This window comes from Chrysochloris asiatica, unplaced genomic scaffold, assembly GCF_000296735.1.
Source record: "Chrysochloris asiatica unplaced genomic scaffold, ChrAsi1.0 scaffold00004, whole genome shotgun sequence".
Taxonomy (NCBI): domain Eukaryota; kingdom Metazoa; phylum Chordata; class Mammalia; order Afrosoricida; family Chrysochloridae; genus Chrysochloris; species Chrysochloris asiatica.
In genome coordinates, this window is record NW_006408522.1 from 24,083,794 (window position 1) to 24,110,002 (window position 26,209).

The 26,209-nt window shown below is 38.6% G+C and overlaps 1 protein-coding gene across 1 annotated transcript in view; it reads left to right on the plus strand.

The window, feature by feature from the left end:
* Positions 1-26,209, plus strand: part of ATP8B4 (ATPase, class I, type 8B, member 4) — a 266,323-nt gene that overhangs the window by 85,731 nt on the left and 154,383 nt on the right. The window contains exon 6 of the mRNA XM_006831865.1: positions 18,697-18,769. Within this exon, the coding sequence (XP_006831928.1) occupies positions 18,697-18,769 (73 nt within the window). The remainder of the gene's footprint in view (positions 1-18,696; positions 18,770-26,209) is intronic.

Sequence of the window (26,209 nt, forward strand, 5' to 3'; positions counted from 1 at the left end):
TCCTTGACAACTTCAATCTTTTCTCCATTGATAAGAATGTTATTTATTGGTCCAGTGGTGAGGATTTTTGTTTTCTTGACATTGAGATGCAATCCATATAGAAAGCTGTGCTCTTTGATCTTCGTAAGTAAATGTTTCAAGTCCTCCTCACTTTCAGGAAGCAAGGTTGTATTATCTGCATATTGCAGGTTGTTAATGAGTCTTCCTCCAATCCTGATGCCACGTTTTTCTTCAACCTGTATGCTGAGCAAGTTGCTAAGTACATGACTTCAATGGAAATTTGTCTTCTTTCATTTAATACTTCCTCTTGAAATGTGGGTGATACAAATAGATTAATATTTTTTTAAAATAATAGAACCTAGCTTCCCAAGAGGAGTAAGAACATATCTAAATAAAAACAGGGACATGGCTACATTTATTGGTGTCCCATCAGATAATGAAGGTGCTGTAACATGGCTTCTCACTTGGAGAACTAGTTCTTACATACTTGTATGTCCTATTTTCTTGGTTGGGTTTTCTCTTTCCCACTTGATCAGTTTCAAGGCACATTTCCTCCCCTCTAGTCTAAATTCTTTTGGATTCCAACAGTCATAAATGCTATCATTTTTTTCTTATATTTAAACAAATTGTCAAATTGCTTTGGAAAAATATCTTTAGACTTTTCTTTTTGTTCCAAATTTCTCCCTTACTCTATCTCCCTTTTCACTCTCTTCTAGGGGTAAAGAGGAAAGAAAAATGGAATTAATATCAAAAGATTGATAGGAAAATATGTTCAATAGATGCCTTTAAAATAGAGCATTTAAGAATAGTAGATGTCTAAAGCTGTGGGGATAAAAATGGAGTTTATGCAAACAAATATACAAAGGACTGCAACATAAATGTTTAGAATTGGCTTGCAGATTTGGTGCTGTTTCAGATCTGGGACCGGCAATATCAAACACATATATGTTCTGTTGAAATGGTACCCAATTTTTGGCCAGCAAGACTGGCATGAAATTTCCTAATTGATCAAGTCAAAAATACAATTCCCAGCAATAAAATTCAGGAGAGAGACAGTGTCTTCTGTGCATATGTAGTTATATATTTTTACAGATTTTGAATAAGACTGTAAGCCCTTGAAATCTCATAATATCTAGACAGTGAATAGGGCCAGAGGAAATGTAATCATTTCTGGACTCCACTGACTTCTAGGATGAAGTTTTTATGCTTTATAAAAATGGTAGGTTGACCTTATTTTTCTTCCTGCCATCAAGTTGATTCCAACTCATAGCCATTCTACAGCGGACAGTTGATCCACTCCAAAGGGTTTCCAAGGCTGTGAATCTTTATAGGAGCAGAAAACCTTTTCTATCTCTTGTGGATCAGCTGGTGAACTGCCACTGCCAACATTTTGGTTAATAATCCTACACCTAGCCCACAATGACAGGACAAAATTAGTTTACCAAATACTGTGTGCCTTTTATGTAGCAGGAGTCCCTTGGTGGTGCAAAAGGTTAATGTGCTCAACTGCTAACTGAAAGGTTAGCAGTTTGAATCCACCCAGAGGTATCTCTGAAGGAAAGTCTGCTGTGATGGTCTACTTCTGAAAAACTCAGCCATTGGAAAGCCTATGGAGCCCAGTTCTACTCTGACACACATGAGTGAGAATCGATTCAATGATCATTGGTTGGGTCTATGTAGTAAATATGATGAACAAGACATTTCTTATCTTCTGGATTCACATTTTGTAGGGGGAGACAGACACAAGGATAGTTTTAATATAATATATATTATAAAGGTGGCATTAATGTACTGATATGGAAGTGCTGAGGAACAGGTCCAGTCTTGGGGTCAGAAGAGGCTTTTTAACAGAGGTGAGCCATTTGCTAAAATTAATTAATTAAAAATGTAAAAATCTCAGAAAAGTAAACATCTCCACTTTTTTACAAGAAAAGCATTGCTGTATTTGTTTTTGCAAATATACAAAAACCCCATGCAATATATACAGTCTTGTATTCTGTTTTTTCCTTTTGACATTATAACTCATCAATATCATAAAAATATTTAAAATATTTTACTAACTACATAATAAGTGTGCTATAACTGATCATTTCCCTAGTGTTCGATAATTAGATTGTTTGTATTTATTTTTTGCTTTTATCACCAACTCTGAGAGGAACGTCTTTGAATGTAAACTTTATGTGTATCTCTAATTATTCTTTTGGAATCCTGGTGTGGTGCTGTAGGATAAGCACTCAACCACAAAGTCTGTTTGAACCGAAAACTTGGCGGTTCAAACTCATCAGTCCCTCCTCAGAAACGCTACATAGGGTTGTTATGGATCAGAAGCTACTTGATGGCACTTAACAGCAGCAATTATTCCCTTAGGCTACATTTCTAAGGAATGGAAGGCATGGAGTTTTAATTTTTTTAGATTCTTAATGAAGATTGTCAAATTGCTTTTTAGGAAGTCTGTGCTAATTTATCCTTCCATTTGAAAGGATGAGAGTGCTTTTCCCTTAGCACCACTCCAGCTTTGAGTATTACCTTTTGAAAACTCTAGGTCAATTTGATAAGTATAAACAGATGTCTTGTTTTCAAATCTTTTGGTTTATAAATGATGAATATTTTTCAAATGCTTAGTAGTTGATTGTTTTTCTCTCTTCTGTGACTTGTCTATTTATATCCTTGGCCTTATTGTTTGTCTGTAGTATTTCTTCATGTTTTGTTTAAAAAATGTATTTTAAGTTTGTCTTTTAAGAAATTCTTCCAGTGGGAAACAGTAGGCTGTCTACACAAGATTTCTGCTAGCAGAATGTGATGTTTCTTTAGGCAGAACTGAGTGCCTAGGCATTGCAAATGGCTAAGTGTTCAATGACTAGCTGCAAGATTGGCGATTTGAATCCACCCAAAGGAGCCTTGGAAAACAGGCCTGGGGATTTGCTTCTGAAAGATCACAGCCTTGAAAATCCTATGGAGCAGCCCAACCCTGTACACACAGGCAGAATTGACTCCTCAGAAACTAACAACAGCTACAAGCAGGACTGAGTTGTGCTAAACCATCCGTAATCTTGTCAATTTTTATTCTCTAAAAAAGCTCAATTCGAAGTACATGCCTGCTCAAAACCGTACCATGGTTCTCACCAGCCGCTCCCTGAAACTCTATACAAGGTTGCTATGAATACGAACTGACTCGATAGCCTTAACAACAACAATATTACAATCAAGCCTCCAAGTAGTCTCCTGCAATCACACAGAACCATCAGCCTTTCTTAAATCTGCAATGCGCTCTTTTTCATCTATCTGGCTTTATCATCTCTGGAACTGCCTCCAATATGTTTTTTAGAGAGAGAGAACGATCAGTGCCATCTTGGCCCTTCCCCAGTATTTTGTACATGTTAGTTTACAGCTAATAGCTAGTCTGCTTTAGACTCCCCATATTGACTGTAAGTTGCTTCAAGGCAGTTACCATACTAAATTTATCCCCAGTGCCTGGCCTGCTGCCTGGCATATATTGTTGCTATTGTTAAGTGCCTTCAAGTCGGTTCCGACTCATAGAGACCCTGTATAGGGTTTCCAAGGAGCGATTGGTGAGTTTGAGTCACCGACTTCGCAGTTCAAACCAACCGTATGGTAGAGTGCTTATCCTACAGTGCCACACAAATATTGTTGTTGTTGTTAAGTGTTGTTGAGTCAGTTGTGACTCATAGTGACCCTGTATAGGGTTTCTGAGGAGAAACAGGTGGGTTTGAACTGCTGACCTTGCAGTGTATATATATTGTTTTTGTTAAGTGTTGTTGAATCAGCTCCAACTCTCAGAGACCCTGAATAGGGTTTCTAACGCTTTAAATCTTTGATGAGGTAGAAAACCTCATCTTCTTCCTGCAGCTGCTGGGCTCCAACTGCCTACCTCATAGTTCAGTGATTATTGTATGGCACCGTTATATAAATATAGTATGTAAAAAGCTGTAGGATTATATAAATATGAACATATTTATATAACATATATACATATACTATTGTTGTTAAGTGCCCTCCAGTTGGCTTTTTACTCATAGCAACCTTGTATAGGGTTTCCAACCTGGCTGGCTGTTCAAACTGACCTGAAGTCCAGTGCTTATCTTGCAGTGCCACACCAGGACTCCATATAAAACAATTATGTATATATTTAATTATATATATTTGTATGATATACAAATATGTTGTTGTATGCCATTGAGTTGGTTTTGACCCATAGTGACCCTGTGTAGGGTTTCTGAGGCTATAAATCTTTATGGGAGCAAGAAGCCTCATCTTTCTCCCCTGGAGCAACTGGTAGATTTAAACTGCTGACCCTGTAGTTAACAGCTCAAAGTGTAGGTCACTAATATATAAATATTGTTGTTGCTGTTAACCAACCTCCTGTTGGTTCTGACTATAGCAACCCTATAGGGTTTCTGAGGAGTGGCTGGTGAGTTTGAACTGAGTTGGCGGTCCAGTGCTTATCCTACAGCACCATGCAGAACTCCCTATGGATTTTCAAACATACATAAAAGTAGAACAGAACAATGAACACTTATCTGCATATGACCCAACTGCCACCAACATCAACTTCTTGCTCTTTTTCTCTCATTTAAATAATTCTGAATTTTTATTTTCTGCATATCATATTACATTATCAGCAAATACTTAAATATTTGTCCCTAACAAAGACTTAAAATATTTAGCCATAATATCGTCACTATATCCAAAAAGTAGCAGCATTTTCTTAATATCATCTAATACCTATAGATAGAGACATATTTCGAAGGTAGAGCCAATTGGGGTTAGGCAAGTTTGAAGAGAGGAAACAGAAGGAGTGATTTGGGGCTGATAATCTGAGATTTTTGGCTAAGAATCTAATTGAAGAGAGCACATTATTGTGGTGTTTGTTGGGTTTTGCCTGGAAGGAGGGGACCACAGGTCTATTGAAATGTTAGTTATTCAGTAAAGATGTAGGACAGGCAGTTGAAACTTAGGAGAGAGGTCTGAGCTGAAGATATTAATTAAGGAGTCATTTGGCCATTTAGATGGTGGAGAAAGGAACTCTGGAACACTATATGGTTTGAAGACAATAAGAAGTGAAAGGGTTGGTTAAGGATCTGAAAGGTCCCTGAGTTGCAGAAATGGTTTGTGCTTGACCACTAACCCACCCAGTAATGCCATGGAAAAAGGGATAGTAGTCTGCTTCCCTAACGATTGTTGTTGTTGTTAAGTGCCGTGGAGTCAGTTCCGACCCATAGCAACCCCGTACAGGGTTTCCAAGGGTGTAAATCTTTACAGGAGTAGAAAGCCTCATTTTTCTCCTGTGGAGCGGCTGGTAGTTTCGAACCACTGACCTTAAGGTTCGCAGCCTGATTTGTAACCACTACACTACCAGAGCTCCTTTTGATTACAGCCAAGAAAATCCTATGAAGCAGTCCTACTCTGTAACACATGAGGTTGACATAAATTATAATCGACTTGTGTCTAATTAAGAGAATGTTTTAATTAAGGAGAAGAACGTGTTTGAATAAGAGGGAGTGGCTAACTCTTGAATAAAATGAAGATTGAGAACTGATATCTATTTTAACAACATGTTGAATGACAAGAGAATTTACAGTTGTAAGGGTGGAGACCAAAGTCTGATTGAAGAAAGCATGGCAGTTAAGAAGAGATATATGGATAGCTCTTTCGAGGACTTAGAGAAAAAATAAGATAGTGGCATTGTTATAATGAAGCACTTTATAATAATAAAACATACTCATAATACTGATGTGGCACTGTAAGATAAGCAATGGACTGCAAGGTCAGTTTGAACTGCAAGGTTGGTGGTTCAAACCCACAAACTGTTCCTCAGAAACCCTATACACAGCTGCTACGAGTCAGAATCAACTTGTCAGCACTTAATCAAAACAGTGCTTTACATTAAAAAATATATTTAAATATTATTTTACAGTTTAGAAAATGCTTTCATAGATGTAATCACTGGAAACTTGCAAGTAATCATGAAAAAGGGATGTCAGGTGAAATCCTCCCCCCATTTTAACAGCCTCAGTCTAGTGAATAATGAAGTGTTCTGAGTACCAATTCTTGCAGGTCATGAAAGGGAATTCAATCAGTTTCTTAACCAAAGTTACATGGCTAGTTGGTGGTAAAGCTTGGACCCAAGTCTATGTCTTTGGATTCTACAACATAGATTCTACTATGATTTTTCTGAGGAGCAGCTGATAGATTCTACTATGTTACACCATCTCGTCTATAAACAGGAAGTAGTATTCTCTTCTTTAAGAATGTATGGATTTTCTTAAAATGGATACAAACCTCTAGTCCATCCTGAATAGTATTTTATTTAAGCAAATATCAATATTGTTTCTACAAAGTGTCTTCCTCAAAGGACAGAATTTTTCTATAAAATTTCCAAAATTTGTTAAACTAGTCCAATAAGACTCATCATACATGAATATGAAACACTACTTTGACCTTTGTTCCTCCTCATTATGAAGGTGTTGTAGTTGTTGTTTTAGTATCATTGAGTCAACTCCAACTCATAGTGACCCTATATAGTGTTTCTGAGGAGCAGCTGATAGATTTGAACTGCTGACCTTGCAATTCAAACCGACCTTGTGGTCTAGTACTTATCTTATCACTCCACAAAGGAAGGTGTGGAGAGCACAAAATTGATTGTTCAGTGAAGGAAAGTATTTCTGGATATTTTGAGCAATAGGCTTTATCTTGGTCTGAGGAAAATATGAATGCTATAATAGTTGAACTCTTAGAAAGCAGAGACACTTTACTAATGACCATAAGTAGGTCCTGATTGAAACTCGTTGGCATGTTGTTAAGTCATGCTTCTGAGAAGACTAGTCTAGAGGGAACAAAATAATACAGTCCAGGCATATAGTTTTCTGATGAGCTCACTGTGTAAGGGGACAGAGCTTGGAATATCTTGAGAAATGAAAGTTAATATATCCTTCATTAGACAATCTCTCTGGTCTATCACTTTTCTCTCTGGATTTTTGATGACAGTTGTATGGCAATCAATCTAACACTGAGGTCATTCTCGCAAAGTACAGGTATTCCTCGCTGTTGATTAGAGGAAGAGTCATATGCTCTAGGTACTAGAAGACAAAAATGATTTTAACTGGGGTTATTTAAGAGCCAGATTTAAGGTTTTCATTAGTCTTTGGGTATTTCCTATACCCAATTCCACTTATAACCTCAACACCCAGTACAATGCCTGTCTCAGAGTACTCCTTATGTGCAGTCTTCAGTTCATAATGAAGGACTACCTCACACCCAGTGTTCAGTCATCCAATTAGGAATTCTACCTGGAGTCCTGATGTGGTGCTTCAGGATAAACACTGGATCGCTAACCATAACGTAGGTGGTTCAAACTCACCAGCTGCTCCTTGGAAACCCTGTTTATGGTCGCTATGAGTTGGAATGGACTAGATGGCACTTAACAACAACAACCTACAAGAACTCAAAATGATAAACCAAACCTTATAACTTAATTTAAAATAACTTTAAAACATTTCTTAAAAAGGTGTTTAAAACTTAATACAACTCTGAAAATCTAGAAAGTAAATAAATTAATCATCTTCCGGTTATATCCTTATTGTACTTTGTGTTAAAAAAGTAACCGAGGCACCTGGACCCAAGTTTATGTCTTTGGATTTTCTTTTTGACTTTGACTATTTTTTTGAATGGCACCCATGATTAGTTGGCATGTTAAGCAACTGATATTTCTTTCCTCATTTAACAGACATTTTACCCTTAATGTGGCTTTATGTAAGAAAATGGATTAAACTGTCATTTGAAGCAATTGGAAAACATAGACCATTTATCCTGAAGCCAAGATCATTCAGACTTTCTTTTCTTCCATTGGGAGCAATCTTCTTTTAGGGTGGGTGTTTTTCAAAAAGGGAAGTGTTACTCACGATTGAAGTGGCTAAGAGCAAAGTTTCTAATTTCTCTAAATACAGTGTGGTAACTTAGGTGAGAAGAATGGTTGGTCTATTTAGTCTAATATATTTCATCAAAATATATTCTTCATATAAGGAATAAATACATTTAAGGAATTGTGATTTTTTCCATAGTCATTGTTCTAGCATATTTCCATCATTACTGATTATATATAGAATTATTTTATGGGTTGTTGCTATTGTACACAGTTAGGCTGGTTCTGACTCATTTGTTGTTGTTGTTGTTAAGTGCCGTCAAGTTGATTCCGACCCATTGCAACCCTCTATAGGGTTTCCAAGGAGTGGCTGATGAGCTTGAATTGCCGACCTTATGGTTCAAACCAACATTGCAGTCCAGTGTGTTAACCCACAACACCACACCAGAAATGACCTTGAAGTTAGCAATACAGTGCTTATCCTACAACACCACACCAAGGCTCTTTTAAAGGTTAGACACAAAAGAATTATCAGTCAACTATACTTACTAACTACTAGAAGAGGAGGTGAATTGGATAACCCAAGATTTTACAGATTTTTTTCTAAAGGTTTTCAAATGGAGTGAAAGAGAACACAAACATTCATGGCCGTTGCTCACATTGACTTTATAGAGTTGAAAGTAGAACTAGAGAAAGGTGAAATAGCTTAGACTTAAAAAAATGAATGTTATGACTATATGAACATATCAGTGGCAACCTTGGGGATTGTGCTTTCGTTTGTAGCAGCTACACTGCTGTACTACCTATATTTCTCTCAGGACTGCAGAATTTATTGTTCCAGCTACGGGAGATGCTGCCCACATACAACCATCAAACATAAGTCCTCTCCAGGAATTCCCCTTGCTTGATGCTGGGATATAAAAGTCTGGCTCTTTATTCTAACTCTGAGGAGCCTTCCTAACTCCGGAGTTCCCCATGGGATTGGGTGAGGCTTTTGCTGTGAGTGTCTTATAGGTCAACTCCTCATTCTACCCGGATCTGCTTCCTCTACCCCACATGAGTAGTGTTGCTTGTTGTGGTTAGGTGCCATTGAGTCGGTACTGACTCATAAACCCTAGCACAACAGAATGAAATACTGCCCTGTCTGGGGCCAACCTCACAATCATTGCTGCGTTTGAGCCCACTCATGCTGCCATTGTGCCAATCCATCTCGTTGGTGGTCTTCTTCTTTTGCTCTGACTCTCCACTTTACCAAACATGATATCCGTCTCCAGTGAGTTGTCCCTCCTGATAATCTGTCCAAAGTATGAAAGATGAAGTTGGGCCATTTTGGCTTCCAAGGAGCACTCTGATTGTACTTCATCCAACACAGATCTATTTATTCTTTTGGCAATCTATGGTACTTCAAATATTCTCCTCCAACTCCATAATTCAAAAGCATCAACTCTTTTATGGTCTTCCTTATCATTGTCCAGCTTTCGCATGCATATGAGATTATTGAAAATACCATGGCTTGGGTCAGGCACACCTTAGTCCTCAAGCTGACATCTTTGCTCTTCTACACTTTAAAGAGGTCTGGTGCAACAGATTTGCCCAATGCAATACATCTTTTTATTTCTTGACTGATGCTTCCATGAGTGTTAAGTGCGTTCATGTAGGTTTCTATTTGTAGTGACCCCATGTGACAGAGTAGAACTGTCCCATAGGGTTTTCTAGGCTGTAGTCTTCATGGGAGCAGATCTCCAGGTCTTCTCTCCCATGAGGCTCCTGGGTGAGTTCAAATGATCAGAGTTTTAGTTAGCAGCTGTTAATTGCTGAGGTTAATCGAGAGAAAACTGGCTCCACCAGATTAATCTAGAGAAAACTTGCCAGTAAACTTCTTCCATATAAATCTCTCCCTGAATGTGCTTCTTTGGAGTCCAACTTAGACCTAAATAGTTCTGTTTTCTTCTACATTGATCTAAGGTATTTCCTTCAGCATCTGCAAAAGAATTGTCTTCCTCATAGCTCTTTTTTTTTTTTAACTTTTTTTTTTGTAGTCTACTCACCATTAACAGAATCCTGTTAAGAATGAACAGAATTAACAGTGACTCTTTGGAGAGTGATTCAGGGGGAGGGATTAGGGAAATGTGTAAAAAGAATGCACTTTCTGCATAACTCTCAAGCAGTTCAGGTTTAGTAGGTGAGTTCATTATTTTGTTTTCAAAATGGTGGTGGTGGTGTGCCATGGAGTCGGTCCTGACTCATAGGGACACTGAGTAGGGTTTCTGAGGCTGTAAATCTTTATGGGAACAGAAAGCCTCATCTTTTTCCCATGGAACAGCTGGTAGTTTCGAACTGCTGACCTTGAGGTTAGCAGCCCAACTCATAACCGTGTGTGTGGTTTTGCATCTGACCAATGCACCATGGGATCTATCATGATTTAAGTAAATAAGGCAGGACATCTATAAGATTGATTACTCTTTCTCAGCAGATTGCTAAACAGAATTATCCATGCTGTAGGACTACATCATTATCATTTCCTCTCTTCCTTCCTCCTCCCTCTTGGCAAAATCAGTGAAAGAGCATCTTCAGCAGCTGACTACAGCCATCCCCATGTGATTTTGCCTCAGCACAAGCATTTTTCTAATAAAAGGGAATAAATGGGAGGAAAACATATGTTTTCTACAAAATAAGTAGATTCCAAAGATATGAGCATTATGTTCATTCTCAATGTAATTTGATCCTGTTCACCAGTGTATTGTTAGGAGATTAGGGCCAACCTGTATGTCTTATTCTATTATGGCTCTGACAGTGCTGTGATTGAAAAGAACCAGAAACTGCTGATGTCCACTAACCTTTGGGACAGAGGACCATGGCTGCAAGTTGTCTTTGAAACTGGCTGGAAGCAGACTCTATTGCTGGGACTGAATCCCTTCAGTTCTTTGGAGACCATTCTCTTTCCAAATAGGCAATAGATAATCACAGTTGAAAATAAACTCAAAAAGAAAAATAAATATAGTTTTATTAAGAGCATAGACTTGGCAACACGATGGATTAGGGTTCCAGTCTTGGCCCTGCTAGTTACATGTGATCTTGGGAAAGTTTTCTGTTCTTCTATCTTTCTCTCTCCAATTTGCCTTTAAAATTCCAATACATATAAGACCAAATAGTACAAAAGAGTATACAATAAAAATAAATATTTTCTTTTATCTCAGCTCCCTGTTTCATTTCTTGCTGTAGTGCAACCACTGAATTGTTTTTTGTATGTCCTTCCATGCATGCTTTGTGACTGTAAACACATATATACAAGTATATGTACATATATCCTTGCTCCAAACAGCTAGACTCTTACCATGCATATACAATGTTGTGCATATGTTTGTTTTATTATTGTTGCAAAAATAAACACACCTACTTTTCACTTTTTTTTTTTTTTTTTTACTATTATTGCTATCTGGATATTTCACATTTACAACAGGAAAATCTCTGTCCTCTGACTGTTTTACACACTAATAATGCACATCTGCCAGTAGTAGTGAATGCTGAGGTGTGAGGTGAGAGTACCAAGGGCTCTGATGGCTAAGGTAATGTGTCAGCTTGGCAGGTTCATGATTCTCAGTGGTTTGAAAGTTATGTGATGCTATAGGCGTCTTCCATTTTGGAATCTGATGAGGACATCCTGCAATTTCACGTAATGCTGATTTTTGTATGACAACCTGATCTTTGGATCTTAGCATTGTCAATAAGTATGGAATGAGTATGCAATACAACATTTGCCAATTCAACATTTTCAGGTATACAACTTAGTGATAACAAGTACATTAATCATGTTATGCAATAGTTACCCTTAATGAATGCCTAATTTCTCATCACCATAAACAGAAATTCATTGTTTCCCAAACAGTGTTTCCTCTCACGCTTTCCTTTCTGCACATGTTTGTTTTTAACCGAACAATGTACTTAGAGAACATTCTATACTATCATATATGTTGTTGTTATTAAGTCCTGTTGAGTTGATTCTGATTCATAGTGACCCTGTTTAGGGTTTCTGAGGAGTGCTGGTGGGTTTGAACAAACTGACCTTGTGGTTAGCAGTCCAGTGCTTATCCTATAGAGCCACACCAGGACTCCATCAGTGTACTTTGTTGTCGTTATTAAGTGCAGTCAAGTTATTCTGACTCATAGTGACCCTCTGTAGGGTTTCAGAGGAACAGCTTGAACCACCAACCTTGCAGTTCAAACTGACCTTGCAGTCCAGCACATTAACCCACAGTGCTACACAAGGACTCCACAAATACATTTAGGCCTACTTTATTACTTTTAGTGGCGGCATTGTATTGCATTGCGTATGTGAACTATGATTGATAGGTACTCTATGGCACATCTATCCAATTTTTTAGTTGATGGGCATATTGTTATTGTTGTTAAGTGCCACTGAGTTGGTTCCGACCCATAGCGACCCTGAGCAGGGTTTCCGAGGTTGTAAATCTTTATGGGAGCAGAATGCCTCATTTTTCTCCCATGGAGCAGCTGGTAGTTTCGAACTGCTGACCTTGTGATTCACAGCCTGATTCATAACCACTATGCTACCAGAGCTCCTTGATGGGCATATTAGTGGTTTCTAAGTGTTTGCTGTTAAAAATTATGCAATAAATGTTCTTGTCCATCCTTCTTTGAACACTTGTATGATCAGTTCTTAAAAATTGTTGTTATGTGCCGTTGAGTCGATTCGGACTCATAGTGACCCTGTGTAGGATTGCCGACACTCTAAATCTTTGTGGGAGCAGAAAACCTCATCTTTCTCCTGCAGAGCTCAAACTACCAATTCTTGAAAGCAGAATTTCTATATAAGAGTGTGTGGACATAGACAATTTTAATAAATAATATAAAATAGGGCAAATGTCTTAAATTCTTTGAACCTCAGTTTCCTTGCCTGTAAGATAGGGATGCTAACAGTAACGATCTCATGGGTGAGATCTGTGAGGTTTGAATGAGAGGAGATCCATGCCTAAAAATGTTCCATATTAAATCAAAATACTGCATGTGGTGTAGTTAGTTACACAGTTAAACCTGTGAGAGTCAGACACTATGTAAGGTGGACATCTGTCAGAGAGGGAGAATACAGATATTTTCCACAAAAATGAGTGGTAGAAAAGCGGGAAGACTGTCAAGACAGAAGTAAGATCCAGAAAAACATGGCAGTGCTGTGGAGTTACGGCTCTCACAGGTTTCAGTGTATAAAACAATATTCATTATTTATGTGAAATTAAGATTTAACGGGGTAGCCTGTATTTTTTTAATTTGGCAACTTTATTAATGAGGGCATTAGCACAATCCCTGGAATGCAGCAAACATTAAGTAAACGTTGGCTTTTCTAATTTGTATTAGGCATTCATGAAGTGCTCTCAGTCAGCAAATGTTTTAGCAATGAGTGGTTCACATTTATAGCAAGAATAAATACTATTAATTAAATTATCATTCATTCGATAATTATTTACTGTCTTGTATGAACTAATATGAGGTTACAGCAGTGAACACATTAAACTCTGTCTGAACAAAGGAATACCTTCCGTATGTTATAGGGTTAACAGAGACTAAAGAAGAACCCAGGCTCAGTGTCTGTAGATAGATTAATTAATTAGAGAGATCAATGATGTGGAATTTTATTATTTTCTCTATTATCTCAGCACTTCTCTAGTTTTTCAGAATATCCTCCTTTCAGAAGCCTAAGTTGCTAAATCAGTTTGTGTGATTTGGGAGCATTAAAATATAATAAAGACAACTGGAGCCTCAAGGAGTCTGTTGAAAACCCCTGTCCCTTAAGGTTGGTACCTTGCCCCAAATAAATATTAACTTTCCAGATTTTGGAGCCAACAGCTCAGTGACATGGAACCTAGTAGCGTGCTATCTCGCTCTCAGATTTGCATTTTCTTGAGGAGATTTTCAGGAAAGCCTAAAATGCTTAGTATCCTATGCCTCGAGAGGAAGAAGTAGGTTCAGACAAATTTGGCTCATATTATTAGGTGCAGAAGCTATCTCTGATATTCTGAGAGAGGTGTATATTTTCAAAACTCTTTCAATAAAGTAATTTTAGTTGCTCTTCTGTGACAGTTCCTCTCTCTGTGTTTATGGAATTTGCATTTTGTGGATCAATGTCTTGATATTTGGCTTATTATTTGTTGTTGTAGTTAAGTCAATTTGGTTTCGACTCATGTTGTTGTTATTAGGTGCTGTTGAGTTATGGCAATTTCTCTGTGACAGGGGTGGGGAACTTTTTTTCTGCCACAATTTATAACATCATTCATGGACCATACAAAATTATCAGCTTAAAAATTAGCCTGCTATATTTGGTTAAACAATGAACTCACACCTAATGTGATGGCTAAGGAGCTCTGGTAGTGTAGTGTTTACGAGTCGGGCTGCCAAACTCAAGGTCAGAAGTTTGAAACTACCAGCAGATCCGTGGGAAAAAGATGAGGCGTTCTGCTCCCATAAAGATTTACAGCCTCGGAAACCCTGTGCAGGGTCACAATGAGTCTCGGAACCGACTCCACGGTTCTTACCATCAACAACAATGTGATGGCTGGAGTCCTGGTGTGGCGCTCTGGGTTAATGCGCTGGACTGCAAGTCTGCTTGATCGGCAAGGTCGGTTTGATCCGCAACGTCAAACACCTACACAGGTTTGCTAGGTGTCAGAATCGACTTGATGGCACTTAACAACAACAACAATGTGATGGCTGGAACTTTGGGTGTCTTGGCAGGGACAAATCAAATGATTTCTAAGATCTTATCCAGCTCCTGGGCGGGAGGGGCATTCCCTGCTCTGTGAGAACACAAGGGTTTTCTCTAGCAAAGGTAAAAGCAAAGTCTGCAGTTGCTGAGCCTATGCAGACAAGTGCTATCTTCAGAACCAACCCAGCCTTCCTGCATCTAAGTGGCAGAGGTATGAGGCAAGATCACTTTAAACATGAATTCTGAGAACAGATGTACCACACATGCAGAGCCAGAAAGTGTCTGTTTTCATTGTTTCAAGATGATGACAAAGCCTAATAACTGTACTGGGTAAAATCTTGGAAGAAGTTTAGAAATATTTTGAAGATAAGCTTCAAAGCAAATCTTCCTGTCTGCCCCTCCTGTCTTGCTTGGATGTCTCTGATGCTATGTTGTTGTCAAAGGTGGTGATTGTGGGTAGGGCAAGAAAAATGACTGGATTTAAAAAGCAAACTTTCCCAATGTATTTGTAGGTCTTTTTATGATTGTTTAGTAAGTTTGAGTGTTTTTGAAGCTGTGTCCTGTTAAAGCATCAGTACCCATTAAAACTGATTTCTGAGGTCCTAGTTAAATGCAGTTAAAATTATATGATGGAAAAGAGTTGAAAATAATGTGATCATAAAAATTTCCTTAATTGTACTATCGGAAGGTGAGGCTTTCTGCTCCCATAAAGATTTACATCCTGGGAAACCCTATGCAGAGTTGCCATGAGTCAGAACTGGCATGCTGCACAATTGTACTATACATATTGACGATTCTGCAGGTCTAAAATCCAACAAGGGGCTAAACATGAATGTGTCACCTACCCCATGGAGTACCAGGATCTCCAAGATCTTTTCTGTAATACTCTAGTTACATTTATAGAATATTATCTCCTTTCTGGAGTCCTGGTATGGTGCTGCAGGTAAATGTGCTGGACTGCAAGGTGGGTTTGAACCACAAAGGTTGGTGGTTGAAGCTCACCAGCCATTCCTCAGAAACCCTATACAGAGTTGCTAAGGCTCAACAGTACTTAACAACACCAACTTAACAAATCTCCTCTCTAATGAGTTTATTTTCCACTTTTTTCTTTTACCTTTCATTCTGTTATGACAATTTCTCCAAATTATATAATTACTTTCTATCGTATTCTTACTTTATTAGGGTTGTGCTCACTTTTATTTCTGTTAGAATGCTGTTCACAAAACTAGCAGATGCATTTGCTGGTCCATTATTTAGATTATTGATGTAGTTTTATGTAGCTTGCCTATTTCAGATTGCTAATTGGTTTGGGGTACTATTTATTTGAGGAAAGTTTTCCCATGGTTGCATATGCCTTCCCAGAAGAGTTTTATGTGACTTGCATGCTTGCCTGGTGAATGTTTCCTATGACCTACATCCTACAGAGTTGATACTGTGGCCCACAGAATGTGTCCGTATGCATACTAGAGAGTTATCAGTATGGTGAATATTTACTCACAGACTTTGGAAGCAAAATATGCATTCCTTTTGTGGGGAGGATTTTATATTGGGATAGGTGAGAAAGTAGGTGACCAAGACTACAGTGAGTGTCAAAAGATGTCTTGAATAGCAACTAGATCAATTGGGATAGGGAATTTGGGGAGACTGATGGTTATTGATCAGATATTCTGGACAGTGGGCAGGCAGGTGGCTAGAAATAAAAAGACAGAAAGATGCCTAGGGAGAGCTAGAGTAAGGGAGGCTGGGTTTATACATGAGATTAAAGACATTTTCTGCCTTCTTGACTTTTCAGGTAACATTAGTAGATTAATAGTCAGATCTTAGCAAGAGATGGTCAGATTACTTATTTGGAGGTTTTTTTGTTTTGTTTTGTATTTTTTTTTACTTTTAGAAATACTTGGTAAGTTAAAGTGTTGTTGTTGTTCAGTGCTGTCTAATCAGTTCTGACACATAGTGATCCTGTATAGGGCTTCTGAAGAGCAGCTAGTGAGTTGAACTGTTGATATTGAGGCTAACAGTCCATTGTTTATCCTACAGTGCCATGTTAGGATCCCAAGTTAAAAGTAGAGGTTAAAATACAGGTAAGGTGTGAATCACACACCTTGCTGGGCATGAGAATTTGATTGACATTTTCCCCTCCTCTATATTATCTTGATAGGATTTTGCATTTATCACAGCAGATTCTTCCATATCTGGGATTCTTTGCATGTTCTGGGGTTTACAGATTTTTTTCTTGAAGGGATTTTGTTCTAGTGTTTTTCCAAGTATAGCAGTTAATTCAGTGTCGTTTCCTCAGATCCCACCCACCCTTTATGAACATCTTTCCAATTACTACTGTTTTATAGGGGGAATTTTATGATCCTGAGCTTGAGAAAAAGTAAGTTAAGGTAAACCAGCTTAGAATCCATATTGCTAACCCAAATAAAATGAAATTTAGAATGCTGCCTTGGTTCTCCCATTGTTGTTGAGCTAGATAAAATGCACAAACGTATGGTACTGGAAAAGTTCTTGCATTCTGGCTAAAGATAAAATTGGAAACTTTCCAGAACAACGTGTACTTGGATCTCTATTAAAGAAGAACTTCTATGAGCATGTACGCCAAATGTCCCAGCATGATTGCTAGTGTGAGGCGTATTTCACAGTTGTATAAAAGGCCTTGGTGATTCAATGGTTAAAGCATTTGGCTGCCGACCAAAAGACATGTGGTTCAAACCCACAAGCTGTTCCATAGGAGAAAGAAGTTACAGTCTGCTTCTGTAAAGATTGCAGCCTTGGAGACCCTGTGGGGCAGCTCTGCTCTGTGAGTTGCTGAGTTGGGATTGACTAGATGGCAGTGGGTTTGGTTTCTTGAGTTATAGATATTTAAAACTGTTTTTCCCAACTTATAAAATAAGAAAAGTAGCTTTTTGTTTTTCTTATTTTTTTTTTTTTAACTGCACAATTGAAATGAACTTGCCCACCTTAGCTAGGGGAAAATCCACCCTACTCATCCCACCCTGAATTTCTAAGAGGAAATGACTAAAACAGAAGTGTGATGAAGGCTTCCAGCCAAGAAAACAAAGCTGGTTTATGTTTCAGAGGATTTCAGAAGGATGACTAGCATCATACTGCACTGCCCACCCAGGTGGTCTGTTTTCAGAGGCTTGTCTTGCTCTGGGCAGCCCTGCCTAACTTGTCACCAGGGGCCTGACCAACTGCACACAACAGGTTTTCATCATAAAACCCTTTGAACTTGATCAAGGGGGATGTAGGGCTTCATTGTATACATGAATTTCCAAGAAAGCAATGCAGCATCTTGGCTGTGATGCTCTTCATTCAGAGTTCTTGGTTCTAGACAGTTAGGATGCCACAAAGCCCATCACTTAGCCTCAGTGCTGTGGATCCTTTTGTAGGTGGTCTTTCTCATTCCAAAATTGTTATCATTCATTGTTGTTGTTCTCCGTTCCAAAATTTGTATCATTTTTCTCCCTCACATTTTAGTGATTGCTTTGGACTGATCTCCCTCACCTTTATTTATTGTCTCCGGTGTAATGAATTACTGTGACAATGGCTGTGACATTTCTATATTTTCTTAGCATGCAGTTTGAAAAGAATTCCAAGGACTGAAGTTATAATCCCTCTCTACCTTTTCTAATGTTCTGTCCAAGACAAGGCAGACAAGAGTTGATAGCTGTTATTTAAAGTTGGCATCGTAAAGTGGTGGAACAAGCACTCAGTCAAGAGTTAGGCATCTTGAATGAATGTAAAACTAAAGTTCTCTCATGTAAACTATCATATAATTCACAATAAAACATTAAAAAAAAAAAAAAAAAGAGTTAGGCATCTTGAATTTACCACTAACTCACTGGGTATCCTAGGGCATGTCATTTATGCTCTTTGGGCTTCGTTTCCACATCACTTAAGTAGAGAGCTTAGCTATAAAAGGCTCCTTTGAATCTGACATTATAGGAAGCTATTATCTACTTCCTCTTTTATCTGATACTGATTTGTAATACCTTTTATCTGATACTGAATTGTAATACCTTTTATCTGATACTGAATTGTAATACATTCCTTTGATTATTCTTCTTGAAATAAATTAATTTTTTTTTTTTGTCCTTAGGCTACAGAGTGAAAAATGGATGAATGTGAAAGTGGGAGACATCATTAAATTAGAAAATAACCAATTTGTTGCTGTGAGTATTTGATACTACTTAAAGAATTTATCTCAGAATAAAATACTGCCTTTGCAGAAGTATTTACATTTGCAAATGTAATAAATCCACACTAATTTAGAGTAATTAAGGGGAGAAGACCAATATTTATTAGTAAAAAATTTCAAGTTTAAAATGTTGAAAAAAGTTATATTGATTTGTTACTTAATAACATGACAACTTAGATGAAGCTGAATGTTTACCACTTGGCATATTTTCTTTGGTAACTTTTTACTTATAGATGCAAAAGATTTAAAATCAGAGAGATGTCAATTATTTTATGTAAACAAAATCTTTTAAAATGTTCATTGTTTTTGTTATTAAGTGCCCTAGAGGTGGTTTGGACTCATAGCAACCCAGTATAGGGTTTCCAAGGCTTTAAATCTTTGCAGGAGCAGAAAGCCTCATCTTTCTCCCATGGAGTGGCTGGCTGGTGGGCTCAAACTACCGACCTTGTGGTTTGCAGTACAGTGCTTATCGTATGGTGTCACCATGCTCCCCCAAATGCTCATGAGTACTTAAAAACCAGTCTGTTCTCTCATATCTGTAATACTAATCCTTAATAATAGGATTATTCTTGTTAAATGCTGTCAAGTCAGTTCTAACTCATAGTGACCCTGTATAGAATTTCCAAGGGGCAGCTGGTTGGTTTGCAGTTAACAGTGCACTGCTTATCCTTCCAGAAGCAGTCATTTTTCATTAAATCGTAGTTTTTGTCTACAGAATTCTCCTGTCCAAAGAGACTAGTCAGTAGACTGTCTCTCCACAAAAGAATTGAAACTTTAAGTAGAGAAGTACTTATTTTTCTGGCCACCTCAATTCTTCAGAAGATACTCGAGAACCAAGAATAAGCAAAAGGTGTTGGGGTGTGGAAGTGGTTAACCAAACAGAAGTTTTGAAGTTCGTCTCTGTACTGTGACTTGGCTTTCATATACATAAGAGAGTCTGCCAGATTCTCATTCACAATCTATTTACATTTATTTTAGATGCAATTTAAATGAGCATGTCCGTCTATTTTTCAACTCATTCAAGATTTAGGAACAGCACATCAGGGGTTGGTATCTACTAGAAGCTGGAATGTTTGAACTCTTCATTGCAACCGTTGTGTCAAGGAAGATTTATACATAAGGTCATTGTGAATCAGAACTGACTCAACGGCACACAACAGCAACACATCTGCTAGAAGAACATCTCCTGTTATTAAGATCAAGGCAGATGCAGTGGGAAGTGGATGTGGACCGATACTCAGTTCCAGTCATTCATATAGCGATGCTGTACAGGGTTTCGAGAAGCAGCTGGGGAGCCTGAACCACCGACCTTGCCATTCAAATGGCTTTGCAGTCCAGAGCATTAACCCACAGTGCCACACCAAGACTCCTATGTACACTTGTTGTTGTTGTTGTTATGTGCTGTGGAGTCAGTTCTGACTCATAGAGACCTTGTACAGGGTTTCTGAGGCTGTAAGTCTTTCTGGGAACAGAAAGCCTCATCTTTCTCCCACAGAGTGGCTGGTAGTTTCAAACTACTGACCTTAAGGTTCATGGCCCAATTCGTAACCACTACGCTGCCAGAGCTCCTTTATATACACTTAGTTGCTACTTAAAAACCTGCAGGATGAGGTCTGAAAAGCAAGTACTGTGCAGGTATCAAGGATAAGTAAACCATGCATACATTCTTGACATTGATTTAAAAATGAATCACCTATTTAGAAGAGTTTCCACAAAGTCATTGTTCCATGTTTCCCAATACTGTGCAATAGAATGTTTAGCAATGGAGCAATGTTCTACATGTGTGATGTCCAATATAAAGCCAGTTGATGTTGTTGGTAAATGCCTTCGAGTTGGCTCCGACTCATGACCATGGCAATTCTATATAGAGTTTCTAAGGGGTGGCTGGTGGGTTTGAACTGCCGACCTTGTGGTCTACAGTCCAGTGCCCCACAGTAGACCCATGAATCTACTGAGCACTTGAAACAAGGTTAATGCAACTGAGTGATGGAATTTTTAAGTTTTATTTAATTTTAACAAATCCAGCGTTGAATAACCACATGTGACTTGTGACTACCATATTGGACAGTATAGCTTTGCCCTTTTTTTTTTTATTATGGTTCCAGAATTGATTGAGAATGTTTATTTCCTGCTCATCCTTTGTCCCCATACCACCCATTCTCAGTTGGAGGGACAGTCCCAGATAACACTGTAAGCTTTTCTGTACCTCCTCACTCACTCTGCTTCCCCAGGAGAGAGTTTTCTGACCTGTGGGTTTGTGGGTAGGGAGTGGAGCTAGGGTCCAGCATCTCCTGTTTTCCTTTTCTCTTTGGGCTTTGCATATCTTCATAGAGTGAATCCTGACCTTTACCTTACTACCATCAATTTTCCAGAGCTCAACCTTCCAGTGGCTCTGCAGGAATGCATGGGGCTGTTTAGGACTCCTGCAGTTGATGGTGAGATGAGGCGATCTGACTTTGGTGAGATAAGGCTGCTTCAAGTATTAGCAAACTCACTCAGCCCACAGACCAAAATGCCTGGTGTTCAACAACTGCATCAATAGCAAAGATGATCCTTTTTTGTCTCTATTCCCTCTTCAAATCCTACAACTGTGAGAAAACTCAGTTGTTTTATTCACTGGATAAATGAAGAAAGGAGTCATCCAAATCCCCCAATTCTGCAATGCCTTTTGATTAGATTATTTTGCTCAAAGTTTCTCCATGTCTGTCTACAAAAACGTTTTCCAGGACAAACAAATGTTTCTAGGGATGAGCTGGTATAATCATTCAAAAGTACTAATATACTTCCCTACTGCACGTAACAATAACAGATTCCCTGGCATCTAGGAGCCCTGGTAGCATAGTGGATTGCAAGTTGGGCTGCTAACCAAAAGGTCAAAAGGTCAAATCTGCCAGTCACTCAGCAGGAGAAAGATGAGGCTTTTGGATTCTTTATATCCTTGGAAGCACTAATAGGGTCACTATGAGCTGAAATTGACTCAATGGCACAGAACCACTACCATCACCATTCCCTGGCACTAGCTGGCAGGGGCTGTCATCAAGCTTGTATTTGGGGCATAACACTCTCAGGTTTCTAACATTTGAAGTGATTCCTTGGAAGTAGCTCTTGGGGAACCAGGTCCTGAAAATAATGTTGTTGTTAAGTGCTGTTGAGTTGGGGTTTCCAAGGAGTGGCTGGTGGATTTGAGCCACTGACCTTGTAGTTAGCAATCCAGTGGTAATAGCTGGCATTTATTGAGTACATGCCACATAGCAGGCACATTTCTAAGTACCTTTATTTAATCCTCTCATCACCTGAGGGTAGGTTATATGCTATCACTGTTTCTATTCTACATATGTCATCACTGAGGTATACAGTACTGTCAAGTAGTTTACCAACAGGTGAGCCAGAAGGTAAGCCCAGGCAACTGCCTCTGAAGCCCCAACTGCCGACTCCACTCGATGAATCACCCTAATTACCTTGATGTTGAGCATCCTCAGATAGAGGTTCAAGTTTGAACACTGGAAGTCAAGTGGCCAGACAGTACTGTACCCAAGTCAGAGGGGCAACTGCTAGCTGCCCCAAACTTAGAATTTCTAGTGTAGCAAGGAAAGGAGCTCACCTGAGGTTGTCTCCGGTAAAGTCAGAGCTCAATAACTGGTTGGAATTAATGAATACATGAATTTAGTTGTGACTCAGTTAGCTGACTATTTTATACTAAATGATAGAATCTCTCCCCTACTCCCCATTTTTTTTTTTTTTTTTAATCTATAACACTTTTGAAATTAACTCCCAAAGCTTTTAATTTTATTTTTGGATCAGGGAAAATGCAGAGTTTAATTCAAATATCACAATGAGATTGACTTACATTAGGAGATTGACTTAGACAGACACACCACAGAGTTCTAGATACAACAACTTGAACCCTGGGGCCAGGCGGACTTTCCTCCATTTCGTGACAACAGTGTTTGTTTTGTTTCTCTTATCAGCTAGTAGAAATAAACCTCATATTGAATATGAGCATAGTTTGAACATTTCAAGACGTTAGCTGATTTGCTTGCTTGAAAACCTGCCCTATCACAAAAAAAAAAAAAAAAAAAAAATTCATATTTTAGGTATTTACTATGTTTAAATTTTTGTTTTGATATAAAGTTAGTTTTCTGTGTCAGGAAGTGAAATTTCATCTTTCAGAAATGATACAGCTAGAAAGATTAATTTGATTTAAACTCCAGTTCCGAGTAGGGGTGGATGTTGTCTGTTTTAACCCAGCCAGCAAGTTTAGCTGGTCATTTTAAGCAACTGACTTTCTGGGATGTCTTTCCAGAGAAGCCATTGTCTTGTTTCATTACCTTCAGTGTTATGTTAAGTCTTATAGTTACAAGTCAGAGTTAGTTGTTACTTCATCCAGCGGCAGTAAATAAGCCTTCCTTTACTATTACTAACAAGAACTGGTAGAACTGAAGGATAAGCACTGGACTGCTAACCACAGGGTCTGTTGTTCAAACCCATAAGCCACATTGAGTGAGAAAGATGAAGCTGTCTGTTTCCATAAATATTTATAGTCTCAGAAACCTTATATAGGTAGGGCCACTATGAGTCAGAGCAAAAATGTCAGTGCACCTGACCCAAGCCGTGGTATTCTCAATAGCTTCCTATGCATGTAAAAGTTGAACAGTGAATAAGGAAGAATTGATGTGTTTGAGTTATGGTTTGGAGTTATGGTTTGGTATTAAAAATACCATGGACTACCAGAAGAACAAACAAATCTGTGTTGGAGGAAGTACAGCCAGAAGGCTCCTTAGAAGCCAGGATGGCAAGACTTAGTCTCTCATATTTTGTACATATTATCAGGAGGGACCAGTCTCTGGAGGAAGACATCATGCTTGATGAAGTGGAGGGTCAGTGAAAAAGAAGAAGACCCCCAACAAGATGGATTGATACTGTTGCTGCAGCAATGGGCTCTAGTTTAACTGATTGGGAGGATGGCACAGGACTAGACAGTATTTTGTTCTGCTGTGTGTAGGTCACTATGAGTAGGAAGCAATTAGACAGCACCTAACAACAACATGAGCTCTGGTAGTCTCGTGGTTACGAATCGGGCTGCGAACCACAAGGTGAGCAGTTCTAAACTACCAGCTGCTCTGCAGGAGAAAGGTGAGGCATTCTACTCCCGTGAAGATTAACGGCCTTGGAAACCCTGTACAGGGTCGCTATGAGTCAGAATTGATTCCATGGCACATAACAACAACAACAACATGAGTCAGTATCAACTGAACAGCAGTGGGCTTGGTTTTTGGTTATTTTTATTTTTATGGACAATAGAAAGCTGGGAATTTCTAAGGATCGACGATGTTATAACAACAACAACAATAATGCAACATGTGTCTAAGCTGTATTTGGAATCCTGGTGTGTTGCTGGTTAATGCACTGGACTGCAAAGTCATTTTGAACTGCAAGTTAGTGGTTTCAGTTTACCAGTTGCTCTTATGCAGGGTCGTTATGGGTTGGAACCAACTTGACAGCACTGAACTAGAACAACAACAACAATCCGTGTTGAGGCGTCCTGGTATGGTATTGTAGGATAATCACTGCGTTATTAACTGCACCGTTGGTTGTTGAAACCCACCAGCCGCTCCTCAGAAACCATACAGGGTTGCTGTGAATTGGAATTGACTCAATGGCACTTTAACATCAACAGGGAATTGCACTGAAGAAGATGTTTCATGCTAAAGTGTAGATGCGCAAGAGTATCATTTAATTATGAGAAACTGAAACAATGACAAAGGTGGTACATATTAGAAAGTACTCACCATGTGTTTGTTGGGCCTAAACTTTAAATGTAAATGAAAAAAAAAATCACCTATAATCTGAAAAAGAGTCCTGGAGATGCTGTGGTTTAGCATTAGCTGAAAGCGCGGTGGTTAGAATCAGTCAGACACTCTGTGGAAGAAAGATACGACAGTCTGCTTTCATAGAGGTTACAGCCTTGGAAACTCTTTGGGGCAGTCCTATTCTGTGCTGCTCAGTTCCTATGAGGTAAAAATGGACTAAATGGCAGTGGGTTTGGTTTGGTATAATCTGACATACATAACTCTTTTCATTCTGATTTTTGCCCATAGTGAATTTATTTTCCCAGAAGTAACTCATACTATACGAGCTCTTTTGAATCTTTATTTTTGGACTAAAAGTCAAAGAAAATATAATGTTGCGGATGATAAAGAGCTCCATATGTGAGAATGGCTTAAAAAAATGAAGGGGAGATCCAAAATCATGTTCACACTGACTTTACAAATTTCTCTCTCCATTGGGCTATGAAGCTGCTATTCTGATATTCTTTCACTATTGCAGCTTTGGTTTTCAAGCACCAACAAAGCAAACCTAAACAAAACTAAACAAAGTAAAACCCTCTCTAGCTTTCATAGTTGTATTTCTAGTGGTTTTGTAGCCAGAGGCAAGAGTATACATTTAGGGGTCAGAAGTTCTGAATTGTAGTTCTGGCCCTGCCCTTTACTAAAGCTCCCTTTGGCCTTGAGCGTGGTATTGAAACTCTTGGAACTTTGGTTTCCTGAACTCTATGTGATGAAGCTTTTACTGTGGCGTCGTAAAGGTCATGAACTTATTAACAGGAACTAATTCAGCTCATCTGGTGGGTGTATGGCTGTCTATTTCACCCGCACTGCTGGTTCTCCCCAGGTTTGTTATTCACACAACAGGGAACAATATTACCCACTAATAGGATTATTGAGAAAATATAACAAAATTATGCTAGAGTGTTGTGCAAACCCTTAGCGAGTTGTACCATTTTAAGGTGTTACTGCCCTTTGATGTTTTGCTTCATCTATTAACTCAACCCATGTTGATTATTTTTGACAAAGCTATAAGGACACAAGTCTTGGCTCTGAGATCTCAGAGATGTTCAATGGATTATTTTTATGTCTCCTCTGACTGGAATATTAATTTCAGGTTTCAAAAGTCAACTGCTTTGGCTTTTGCTGCCTGTGAAGAGTGGGGAGGGAGCTTTGGGTTAGAAAACACTTTTCATTCTTAAGAGACATAGCCTACTCTCTCCTAGTAAGCCATGAGGGAAGGGAGACAATAATTGATAAAAGAAAGTATAAATAGAGTTGTTAAGGACAGTGGCACTGATTGGAGCTGACCTGTTTGCCTGCCCATGTATGTATTCCTGTAATCATGTTTTCACTCTCCTTTCTTTGCTCATGTTAGCCCATCTGCCTGGGTTGGGCTGCCTTTATTCTTGTCTGTCAGAATGTTCCATGAAGGCTTTCCTCAATCACCAACCCAGTGTACTCTACTCTCTCCTTCTTTTGTATTCTTATATCACTTTGATAATAACTCTCTAGGAAGCTTGTGATATTCTGCTGTTACTAAGTCATAAAGTCCTGGAAGAAAAGAAGGTTTTACTGATTTTAGTATC